General features: G+C 53.5%; 1 protein-coding gene across 1 annotated transcript; it reads right to left on the reverse strand.

Annotated features, from left to right (window-relative positions):
• Positions 1-867: 867 nt before the first annotated feature.
• ZNF865 (zinc finger protein 865) lies at positions 868-11,020 on the reverse strand. Its single transcript, XM_012813475.2, has 2 exons — positions 10,912-11,020; positions 868-4,432 (listed from the first exon to the last, which is right to left on the reverse strand). The coding sequence occupies exon 2, from the start codon at positions 4,403-4,405 to the stop codon at positions 1,250-1,252; it is 3,156 nt and encodes a 1,051-aa protein (XP_012668929.2). The 5' UTR covers positions 4,406-4,432; positions 10,912-11,020; the 3' UTR covers positions 868-1,249.
• Positions 11,021-11,967: the final 947 nt, after the last annotated feature.

Consider the following 11,967-nt stretch of genomic DNA (forward strand, 5'->3'; position numbering starts at 1 on the left):
ATGTCACTTTTGATCCTTGGGATTTTGCTACTAAGTCTGCTTCATGCTGGGCCTTCACATTTCACTTGTACATAGTGGACAACTGGACTTGCCTAGGCAGCATCCTCTCACTCGGTTTCATCTTCTAGTTTTAGTATTGAGGTGCCCTGGGAATGAAGTCCAAATAATGCTGTGGGTTTGCTAGATGTCCTTGGAGCTCCTTGGTTTTCCAGGACCCCAGGACCCTCTTCTGACAAATGATATTAGTGAACACATACTCCCAGGCACATATCTCACTATTTTGAGAACCAGAATGAAAGCTGGTAGGTAGGCTTTGGAGTCTCCCAAATCATTATCCTAGAGGAGCAGGTGCTGTCCCTGAGCTGTGCTCGGGGCTTCACATGGCTGCAGCACAGCAGTGGATGGACCAGTCTCTTCTGTTGTAGTTGGCACATCCAACATCTGTTTCTTTAGCTCCCAGATCAAGACTTGGCAGTCAGGAGGCTTCAGGGAATGGTGGCACAGTGAACAAAGGCTGAAAGCATCACCAAGGGGAAGGGATCCAGGCACCTTAAGTTACTTCCTGACTGCAAAGACTCACCTGTGTTGTTCATGTCCATTTACCCAACTCACAAACTAATGCTCAGAATATAGTAAATCCTCAGTAAATCTCTGCTCTGGAAGCCTGTGAGGCAAAGATACAAGGAAACCAAAATCCTAGGGGAAACAAAAGTTCTCAGCCAATACTTTCCCATTGCTTAATCCCACTCTCCCTGGGATGCAAGGATAGACTTCAGAGGCCCTGTTAACAGTATTTATTATTCTCCGCTTCATACAAGCCGCGTCTGCCACCCGCCCCCCACCCTACAATCCAAAAGAGCACCCAGCCACCCCCCTTGTACTGTCCCAGCCCTGCTCCTATTTCCCTGTCTGGCCAGATTCCCAAGGAAGGGGGAGGGACAGTTTGGGCCCATCTCCACCAAAGCTTATTGGGGGCAGAATGCTGCTGGAGGGGGCACCCATGAGGGTTACAAATGAGGGTTGGACGGAGGGTCAAGTTCAGTGTCTGATGAGATGAGGGAAGGGCAGAGAGGTCCAAGAAGGGAGTGATTCAGTCTTGAATTTGTAGAGCATGGGCTCCAAAGGAGGTCAGTCCATCCAAAGTCCCAAAGGATGGGGTATTGGCTACAAGGGGGAAGGTCTGATCACCAGCCCGGGAGGGGTAGTCGGGAAGGTCATCTGATTGGAGTGATGGATGGGAAAACTCCGGTCACGCATCCTTCCCAGCCAAGGTGCCCGCCCCTGCTCCAGGCCCCCCGAGGCCCTCAGCTTTGTGTGCCAGGCGGTGCTTCTTGAGGCCATATGTGTTGGCGAAGCCCTCACCACAGGAGGAGCAGCGGAAGGGCCGGCCACCCTGGTGGGCCGCCAGGTGCTTACGGAAGTAGCCCGGATCCTTGAAGGCCTTGAGGCAAGCAGGGCAGCGGAGCTCAGGCCGTGGGGGCTCATGGGCGCGCTGGTGGCGCAGCACGGAGCTCAGGTAGAAAAAGCCTTTGCCGCAGTGCTCACAGCGGTAGGCGCGCTCACCCAGGTGTAGCCGCTGATGCTCCAGCAGGTTGGAGCGGTAACGGAAAGTCTTGCCGCAGGCACTGCAGCGCTGAGGCCGAGCCACAGCATGTAGCCGCCGGTGCTCTGCCAGGCTGGATGACTGCGCGAAGCGCTTGGCGCACACTCCACACTTGAAGGCCCGCTCACCGGTGTGCACCACGCGGTGCTGCCGCAGGTACCAAGAGCGCAGGAAGCCCCGGCCACAAACTCCACACCGGTAGGGCCGCTGTTCTGTGTGGCAGCGCTGATGGCGCATCAACAGAGCCGCCTCCCAGAAGCGCTTCCCACACACCGGACAGCGGAAACCTCGCTTCTGCCGGTGGCTGCGGCGGTGCAGAAGCAGATCATAGGCACCGGCGAAGCTCTGGCCGCAGAGGCCACATCCCAGGGTGCGTCGCACTAGGTGAACATACTTATGAGTCACGAGGCCCAGAAAGTGCTTGAAGCTCTGGCCACATGTGGCACAGCTGAAGCGCTCCTGGCCGGAGCTGGCGCTCCCGCCTGCACCTGCCACGGCTGCCCCACCTGCATCTTCGCCCCCAGACACCCCTGCGAGCGCCGCCACCGCTGCCCCCACCTCTCCAGCCAGCCCATTGTCCAGCACGCTGGCCGCATCAGCGCCACTGGAGCCGTCTGGAGCCTGGGGGCCACTTGGCGCGGGCGGGAGCAGGCGCTCAGGGGCAGCCTGGTGGACCAGCTTGTGCCACATGAGGTTCTCAATGAAGCCAAAGGTCTTGCCGCAGGCATCACAGCCATATGGCTTTTCGGACATGTGTGCCTCTTTGTGGCTCATGACGTGAAAGAGATCTGGGAAGTGCTCGCCACAGTCTGAGCAGGCGTAACTCAGCCCATCAGAGGGCCCTGAGGACGCAGCCGAGGACCCAGGCCCACAGGCCCCTGGCGCGCCCTGGGTGGCCGGGAGTCCAGTGGTCCCAGCCAGGGCACATGGCAGCTGAAGCCGGTGCACCTGGCGGTGGCGGGTGAGGCTCTGTGGATAACCGAAGACCTTGCCGCAGAGCTCACACTTGTAGGGCCGCTCTCGCGTGTGCACCACGTGATGCTTGCTCAAGTGGAAGGACTCACGGAAGCGCTTTCCACACACCGGACACTGGTGGGGCTTCTCGCCTGTGTGGATGCGTTCGTGGCGCTTCAGGGTCTCGCGGCGCCCAAAGCCGCGCCCACAGATGCCGCAGCAGAACGTCTTTCCAGGGACGCTGGCGCTGGAGCCTCCTGCCCCGCTGGTCCCAGCCCCACCGAGCAGCAACGGGTGTGCCCCCAGGAGCGGGACCGGCACTGCGCCATATACAACTGCCGCTGCAGCAGCTGCTGCCTTCTCGCTATCTGTGGCAGAAGGGTCAGAGGGCAGGAGATAAGGGCCAGGGGGAAAGGCGGGCGGGGGCTGCGGGACCGGGGCCGCCCCATCCTTGGGTGCATCTGCAGCGGTGGCCGGGGCGTGGGCAGCCTTGTGCCGGAGCAGGCTCTGCGGGGCCGAGTAGGACTTGCCGCACAGGTCGCATGGGTACACTGGCCGTGGCCCCCCAGCCCCCGCGCCTGCGTGTGCTGCCTGATGCTTGAGCAGGTAGGCAGCATCACGGAAGGCTTTTCCGCAGATGCCACAGGGCAGGCGCAGGAGGTCGGCCGAGTGTGTCTTCACATGCCGCTTGAGGCTCTCCCTGCGGTTGAAGCTTTTACTGCACACGGAGCATGAAAAGGGCTTCTCACCGGTGTGTATGATCTGGTGCTGGTGCAGGTGGCTGGGCTTCTTGAAGACCTTCCAGCAGAGCGGACAGGCAAATGGGCCCTCGCTGCCCCCAGTGGCTGGAGGAGGGACCCCCCCACCAGTAGGGGCAGCAGGGGCAGAGTTCCCGTCCGCTGAAGGGGCAGGCGCTGCAGGCGTGGCTGAGGGGCCAGAGGACACGGTGGTGGGGACAGCGGCGACAGCTGTCGGCGTGGGCGCAGGCGCAGAGAGGCCCAGTGGTGGGAGTGAAGCGCCGGGCTGGGGCGGCCCTCCTGCAGCAGGTGGCACATCCTTATGGCAGCGGCGGTGGCGGATGAGGCTGGACACGTGGTTGTAGGTGCGGCCGCAGACCCCGCACTCATAGGGTCTCTCCCCTGAGTGCACCAGCATGTGCTGGACCAGGTGTGAGGACTGCTTAAAGGACTTCTGGCACACGCCGCATGGGAAGCGCCGCTCCATCAGGTATTTGAGCCTCCGGAAGTAGCCCTTGTCGTCCTTGGTAGGGTCACAGGCTGCCCCTGCAGCGGGCGCTGGCGGGGTGGGTGAGGGTGCTGGAAGCTGCCCTGGGGCCCCCGTGGGCGCGCCCAGCCCCGGTGTCACTCCCGGCCCAGAGGTGGGTCCTCCTCGCTTCAGATTCCCAAACAGGTGCTGGTGTCCCGAGAGGTCAACGATGCCCCACTGTGGGGCAGGGAAGGCAGCATCAAAGAGGGGGGGAGGGGGAGCTCCAAAGGCAGGAGGCAAGGGTGGATCTGGCTTCTTGGCTTGGGAGGAGGAGGAGGAGGAGGAGGAGGATGACGAAGATGAGGAAGGTGCCTCTGCCTTGGGCTTGAAGGTCGACTGGGATTGGTAGTCATACTGGGGGGGAGGGGGTTGGGGAGGGGGCTGGGACGGGGGGCCAGGGGTACAGGGCAGGGCCGCCACAGCCTTGGCATGCTCCCCGTACAGTTCCATGGGCTCGAAACGCTGGTGGTTGAGGAATTCCAGGAAGTCGAAGGGGTAGCTCTGGAAGTGGACCCCGTCCTCTCCCCCTATGCCGCTGTTCCCGCCACCCCCGGCGCCACTGCCCGCTGGGTTTGTCTCCATCTCTGATGGGTAGGCAGACAGGAGACCCTGTGAAGAAGAGGATAGGGCTGAGGACATTGGCCAGGGCGCTGGATCTCCCCAGCAGGCAAGGGGAGCTATGTGCTGAAGCTGGGACCCATCCTCTTGCCGGATGGCCCCTTCCCCACCTGCCCTCTAAGCTCCCAGTTATTTCCACTTCCTCTCCTCTTCTCACCTCACCTCTGTGAGCCCCAACTCCCTCCTTTCTCCAGTTCATTCCACCTCTCCCCATCTTTTCTGGGGTCCTAACACACCTTCTGTTCACTCCCAGACTCTCTCCTCCAGGCACCTGTGGTAGGCCTCCTACTGTCCTCTCCCTCCTGGATTCTCATTATCCCTGCACCTAGACAACTTGGTTCTTTTTTCAAACCCTCCCAGGCCTTTCTGTGTTTGCCTGCCCCTCCCCACACACACATACACATGGGCCCTCTGTTCTCATTCCCTCAGGTGCTGCCTCTGTAAAATGGTAATAGTTTCTACTATACCAAACTATATATTTCTACTAAAATGATAATAATAATTACTAATTTACTACAGAGAGATTAAGAGCTGGACTCTGGAGCCAGAATGGCAGGTTCAATCTAAGCCCTACCATTTTGTAGCTGTGTGGCCATGGGCAAGCTATTGAACCTCTCTGTACATTCCTTTCTTCATACACAAATGGGGATGGCAAACACATGTCTACTCCACAGGGGGGTTGTGAGGATTTATAAAGTTATGCACAAGCTCTAAAGGTGGATGGTCCCGTACGCGCACTCACTAAACAGAAGGTATTATCTTGTTGTGATTGTCACTACCAGTGGTAGAAATAGGAAAGTCAAGGACAAGCCAAGAGAACTGGAAAAATGTCGGGGGTGGGAGGTGTGTGTGCCTTTTTTAATACAAGAAGGAAAGGAGAATCTGCTTGTCCAGGATAAATAAATAAATTACAGTAAGGGGGGGCTGGCATTTAGTCAGAAGGCAGCCTAATAAAAGAAAACACACAGATCTGGGCTTTGAAAGACCTGGTTTTGCATCTCAGCCGGGATGCAAACTTTCTCCATGTTTAGAATTGGGCAGTAACCACTATACTGCAGGGAGTGTCAAGGCATTCCAAGAGAATATATGTAATGAAATATATGTTATCAGCAGAGTACACTTCATCCCCTAAGCTACCTGTCCCAGCCACAACATCACACACACACAGCCAAACCCAGCAGCAGAAAACTCAGGGAGCTTGAGTCTCTGTCCTTACCTCTAGGGGGGCTTCTCCTGACCCCTCCACACCATTATTCACTTTCTGACACCTCCTTGAGGGTACTTTTCATTCTGGATTGCACCTTATATGTTGTATGCACCCCACCTCCCCCACCAGAACCTCAGCTCCTGTAATTGACCCCAAGTTCTTAGACCCTCCCAGTAGCCTCCAGAAACGCCTCCATCAAGTCAGTGGAAAGCCAGTGGGAGCAGGGCCCATGGATCTGGCCTGCTTCCCAGCTACCATCTCTCCCCTTTGGGGACCTGCCTGACTCTGTACTCAGCCCAATGTAGGGGTCATGGAGCCTGCCAAAGCCTAGGCCCCTCATCCTCTATCTGTCCAGCTTGTGCTCTCACAAGGTGAAAGGTGTCTGCTCTGCCTCCACTGTACCCCGCATCCTGGAGTTAGCTATTTTTAGTTTCCAGCTCTGAATGTCCTTGCCCTTGGATGAGACTCAACCTCCCATGCCCTTCACACCCCCTCCATCTAATCTGATCTCTGGAAAGAGTAAAGGCACAGCTGGGGTAACTGAAAGACCAGGACTGGAACCTAAATTGGGGAGAAGCTCTGAAAGGGACTGAGTGTCTGGGGCAGAAAGCACAAAGTATAGGAGAGCAATATGGGTCTGATGGAGGAAGTCAGGATGTTTGGGGAACACAGCCACTGCCCTGGCTTACCTTTGCTAAAGCACATACTGACAACAGCTGTCACTGATGGCCATTTCCTATAAGCTGACCACTGTTTGAAGAATGTTACATTTATTAACTCTCTGAATACCTACAACTGTATGAAAGAGACTGTTGTCACTTCCCTTAGACACAGAGACACAGAGAGGCCAAGTGACTTGCCCAAGGTTACAAAGTAACTGGATGGATGGGATTGAACCCCACTCATATCCCTCCCCCATGGGAATGCTTTACCAGCCTGTTCCCTGAGTGAAGATGAGGGGAATGTGAGCAAGAGCCTTACATCAGGGTGCTCTCTGGATTGTACGGGGTATTCATATAAATGGCCTAATGTGGCAGGGGGGATGAGGGTGGTTACTGTCGCCTTGGCCTGGAACATTCTTCCCCAATTTCAACAAGCCTCCTTCCTGTGCCTCCTTCAGATCAATACTCAGCTTTCCCTGATCCCAACACTCTCTAGTCCTTCATTTCACTGCATTTTGTTCACCACAGTTATTTCCATTGACTTACTATATATCCCTCTGCTGGGAGTTTATTGTCTGGTCCCTCAGTAAGAAAGCACATTTGCCAATGTGCTCCTAGTACTCAGTAAAGCACCTGGATTGACAAATATTTGCTGATGTATAAAAATGAAACACCACCTTACTTAAATTAACAATGGATCCTCAAAGAAATTACGAATTTAAAAATGCTTTGTGATGAGTGAAAATGAAAACACAACATAACACAGCTGAGGAGAAGCAGCCAAAGCAGTACTCAGAGGAAAATGTATAGCTGTGAATGCCTTTATTGATAAATATTTGTGGGATGAGTGAAGAGATGAGACTAAATTGACCAGACTATCAGAGGGAGAGAGGGGGACATTCAGCAGAGATGATGATAACATGCAGGGGGTGTCCCTAGAAAGAGGAATCCCAGGAGCAGGGTGTGTAGATGCTGAAGAGGATATGGTAATGGGGAATAGGATCCCACAGGCTTATGACAATTTCCACTGTGAAATCAGAGACTCAAGCCTTTTGGGTTTTGGGGGGGAGGGTTGCAGTTTTTGGCGGGGGCCAGGCTTAAACCCACCACCCCTGGTATATGGGGCCGGTGCCCTACTCCTTGAGCCACAGGCACCACCCAACTCAAGCCTTTCTTGAGGTAACTTGTCACAGGAAGGTTTTATACAGAGAGAGACATGATGGGGAGAGACCCTTGCCCCCTCCAAGGGGCAGAAGTCCCATGGCAACCATCTTCACAAGGCTTGTTTATTGCTCAGCCATTTTGGTATTTACCATTGCCTGGATGCCTCATCATAATCCTGTACCATTACGGGTGCCATTTTGTTAAGTGGAGAAATTGAGCAGCAAAGAGGGAAGTCATTCCTGCAAGGTCATGTAGCCAGGAAAGGGGAAGCAGGTATTTGATTCCAGGTTTTTCAGATGCCAGGACCTGTGGGCTATTCTGCTGCAACAAAGCTGCCTGTGATGAAATTCTAGTCTGTTAGTAACAATAATGGTAACATAACATATAACATTGAATGAGTGATTTCTACAAGCCAAGTACTCTTTTAAATCCTTTACAGGTGTTCACTCAATGAATCCCCCCAACAACTCTAGAAGATGGTAACAATTGTTGACTCTGAAATACAGAGGCAGAGAATGAGAGCAAAGAGGTAAATTTCATCTTCCAAAGTCACACCGCTAACAAATGTCAGGGCCAGGAGTTGAAGGCAGACAGTGGGGCTCCAGAGTCCATGCTCTTACCTGATAAACCCTGCTGTGTGTCAAGATTTTACCTTCCAAAATGAAGATGTCCTATGCATATTATAGAAATACACGCTATTTCACCTGCCTCCCTGCCACCTAATACCAAGTCTTGTGGCTTGACCCAACACCAGGACAAGCCACTGACATATGCGGAACTCTAACAAGCATTGTACTGGGGCCTTACATGGCTTTCTCATTAAAACTTCACAATGAACTTATACAATAAGTATTATTGTTATCCCATTTTACTGACAGAAAAACTAAAGCAAACCTTATCCTTCATCTGTTCAAAAGTCTAAGTAACCCCAACTCATTCAAAGTAAGCACCAAAGTCCTTACAATGACATACAGGGCCGGCAGTCTCCTGGTTACTACTCTAGTGTGCCACCTCCATTCCTACCCCCCAGGTTTTGCACTGCCAGGCTATTGCTTCTGCCTGAAATGCTCTGACTCACAGGTATCCACCTTGTTCACTCCTTCACCTCCATTTGTCAGTGAGGTAAGGCTCTCAGTAACCACTGCTACCTGTCACTCAGGCTCACACTCCTGACCTCCCTTATCCTCCTTCAGTTCTCTCCTGACCATTCATCAACATCTGTGACACCATATACTCTACTTCACTGCCTGTGTTTGCTGGTCTCCCCAGACAAAGGGTCAGCTTCATGAAGGCAAGTACTTGTACCCCTTTTGTTCATTCTCTGTCCCCAAGATGGAGTTCCTGGCTACATAAGCATTTGTTGAATAAAGTAATGAGGTTAGGAAAAGAGGGAGTCATTGGCTCAAAGCTGTGAACCCTAGGGAATCCAGGGATAGTCATCTTCACTCTTGGGTGGGAGAAGCTTATTGTGAGCAACCCCCTGGTGGGCTACAGTTGTCCAGAAGAGGTAAATTTACACCCAGGTACAACTTTCTAGTGTGTGGCTTTTTTGAGGGACAAGATGACAAGACATAGGGATCTTCTCAGAAGCCTTCCTGAGACCACAACTCCCATCTTTATCCCCTATATCTACAGTATTTTGCTGCACACATGTGTATATGTTTTGTTTTTTAATCAGCTAGCATATCCATTCCATGAAAACAGAGATTTTTGTCTATATTATTTTCTGTTGCAACCTCAGTACCAAGTAGGTATTGAATAAATATTTATGAATGAACACATGAATGTGGGAGAGATGAATGAAGAACATTCTAACCTTGATAGAGCTGACAAAGGCCAGATAATTTACTCCCATATCCTCACCTCCAAGGCTCTCCCTCCTCATGTTCTTTCCTTCAGTTCTTCTGCTCCAACCTCACTAGGCTCCCTTGCTGCTCCTCCATTTACCACCATCGCAGCCACCTCAGGGGTTTTGCAAGTGTGTTCTCTCTGCCTATTCACCCAAACCAGTGGTTCTCAACCTTCCTAATGCCACGGCCCTTTAATACAGTTCCAGTGGGTCGGACCCACAGGTTGAGAACCACTGACCCAGACAGTTTGTGTGGCTAAAATATCTCTTGTAATTGAGGTTTCACCCCTGAAGTAACTCATCAGGCTCTCAGAAAACCTACTGAACAGCATTTCTCTTATTTACTTGTTATCATCTGTCTCCTTTCAACTGACTGTAAATTCCCACAGACCTGTGTGCATCTCTGTCCTTCATGGCTGTGTGACTGGAGCTAGAACAGTGAATATTCGTTCAATGGAGAATGTATGCCCAAGAAAAAGAGGTCACACTCTAGTGACGCTAAGGAGTCTAGGGTGATGGCATGACACTTGAGTGAAAAGCTGCAGATCGGAACAAGAGTTGATAATCCTCAGGACACAAGAACATTCTGAGAGAGAAAACTCACTGCGGGGCACTGTTCTGTGGCAGAAGTAAAGAAGACAGGAGCTGACCAGGGTAAGGATGACATGCAGGTGAGGCAGGAGTATTTTAACGGAGCCTGGAGCTGAGCAGGCAGATATTCTACCTGCAGGAGCAGGGAGGGTGTGAATATCAATGACTCTAGAGGGAGTTGTTCCAGGGGGGAGTGGATCTGAAAAGGTATTAAGATGAATCACTAGGGCAGTGGTTCTCAACCTGTGGGTCATTACGCCTTTGCGGTCTCCTGCATATCAAATATTTACATTACCAGTCATAACAGTAGCAAAATTACAGTTATGAAGTAGCAAGGAAAATAATTTTATGGTTGGGGGTCACCACAACATGAGGAACTGTATTAAACGGTCGCGGCATTAGGAAGGTTGAGAACCACTGCACTATGGAGTCTGCAAGAGGGAAAAAGGCATTCTTAGTGTTGACAAGGATGGGAAGGGGACATTTACATCAACGAAGGGAACATTCAGAGCAGGGTGGTTAGGAGCTCCGAGTGGTGATTGTGTATAGACAGAGATAATGCGCGGCATTTCTACAGCAAAGCACTAATGCAACACTCTGGAGGCAATCCTGCAGGGGATGCTAACAGAGGGTTCACGACCAGCTGCCCTACATGTCCACGGGGGCACTGCTGGTGGCGTTTGGGGGATGTCCTGGAGTAAGTAAAGAGGGGGACTATGCAGAAGGAATCTTATGAGAAAGCACTAGTTGGAGGCCCTGGGAGCAGTTTGAGGATCGCCACGAATGAAAGCCCCTTGGCAGTCATCCCATCCGGGGGCGTTCGTGGGGTAGAGCTCTGGAGTGGTCTTATGAGGAAGCAGTGATTGGGGGGGCCCTGGCAAGGGCCCGGAGGGGAAGCACTGACATCATGGGGTTGGAGAAATGTTCTGGGAACCAGAGCGGGCCAGGGCGGGGCCCCCCGCCCCCGGGCCCCCGGGCCACACTCCCCGTCACTCACCGGCGCCGGGGTCTCCGCCGGGAGGAGGCCGAGGAGGCGGAAGAAACGCCGCCGCTCCGGGGAGACCCGAGGGCCCGACCGGAAGTGCCGCCCCCTCCTCTCTCCCCGGCAGCCCCGCGCCGCCCGCCTGCCAGCCCGCCCGGAACCGGAAGTCGCGCCTGTTCCCCTAGCGCCGGCGTGGAGTATCGGAAAGAGGAGGCTTTGGCGGCGACAAATAAGAAAAGCGCGCTTGCGCACTGGCTTTAGAACGAGGGCGGGGGCGGGGGAAGCTTAAGGCCACTTCCGGTGAGCTAGCTGAGCCAAGGAGGTCTGCGCCTGTGTGCCCGCGCGCCCGCCTCTTCTTAGGGCACGCCCACTCATTCCGGACATCCGGTTAAGCCACACCTCTCGGTCTGGGCTCACATGTAAGCTCCGCCCCCGATTGTGAACCACGCTTATTTCACAGTTTAACTATTATAAGCTCTGCTTCTTGCTTCAAAATCTGTCCTCTTCTCCCCACCCTCACGCAGTTTCTCCTGTTCTTCTCCCTCTCCAAGCCCCTACTCTTTAGGACTCCACCTCTCCCTCCTAGGCCACGCCCTCAGCCATGCCTTTTTCTTCCACTGCCCTCCTGTAAAGATCCTTGGGCTGAGCCACGCCCCTTGCACTTTACACCTGCCCTTCTACCCATGGCAATTAACCTCTACCTCTTAACTTTAGGGGATAGTTCTTCCTCTAAGCATGCCCTTAAATCAGTAGTTCTCAAATTATAGTTCAGAGGCCAGCAGCATCAATACCAGTCAGTATCTGGCTCCTCAGACCCACTGAACAGAATCCATGGTGATGGGGCCTGGAGACCCGAGTTTGAAATACACTTGGGGCGATTCTGATGCATGCTGACTTTAAGAACAACTGCTTCCGGCTCAGCGCCTATGGCTCAACCAGCTAAGGCGCCAGCCACGTACACCTAAGGTGACGGGTTCGAATCCCCAGCCCGGACCCACCAAACAACAATGACGGCTGCAACCAAAAAATAGCCGGGCGTTGTGGCGGGCGTCTGTGGTCCCAGCTACTTGG

This window comes from Otolemur garnettii, unplaced genomic scaffold (genome assembly GCF_000181295.1).
Source record: "Otolemur garnettii isolate 467f Iridium unplaced genomic scaffold, OtoGar3 scaffold00264, whole genome shotgun sequence".
Lineage (NCBI taxonomy): Eukaryota > Metazoa > Chordata > Mammalia > Primates > Galagidae > Otolemur > Otolemur garnettii.

Excerpts from the sequence above, each read along its gene's own strand:
- ZNF865 (XM_012813475.2), bottom strand. The coding sequence starts at position 4,405 with ATGGAGACAAACCCAGCGGGCAGTGGCGCCGGGGGTGGCGGGAACAGC.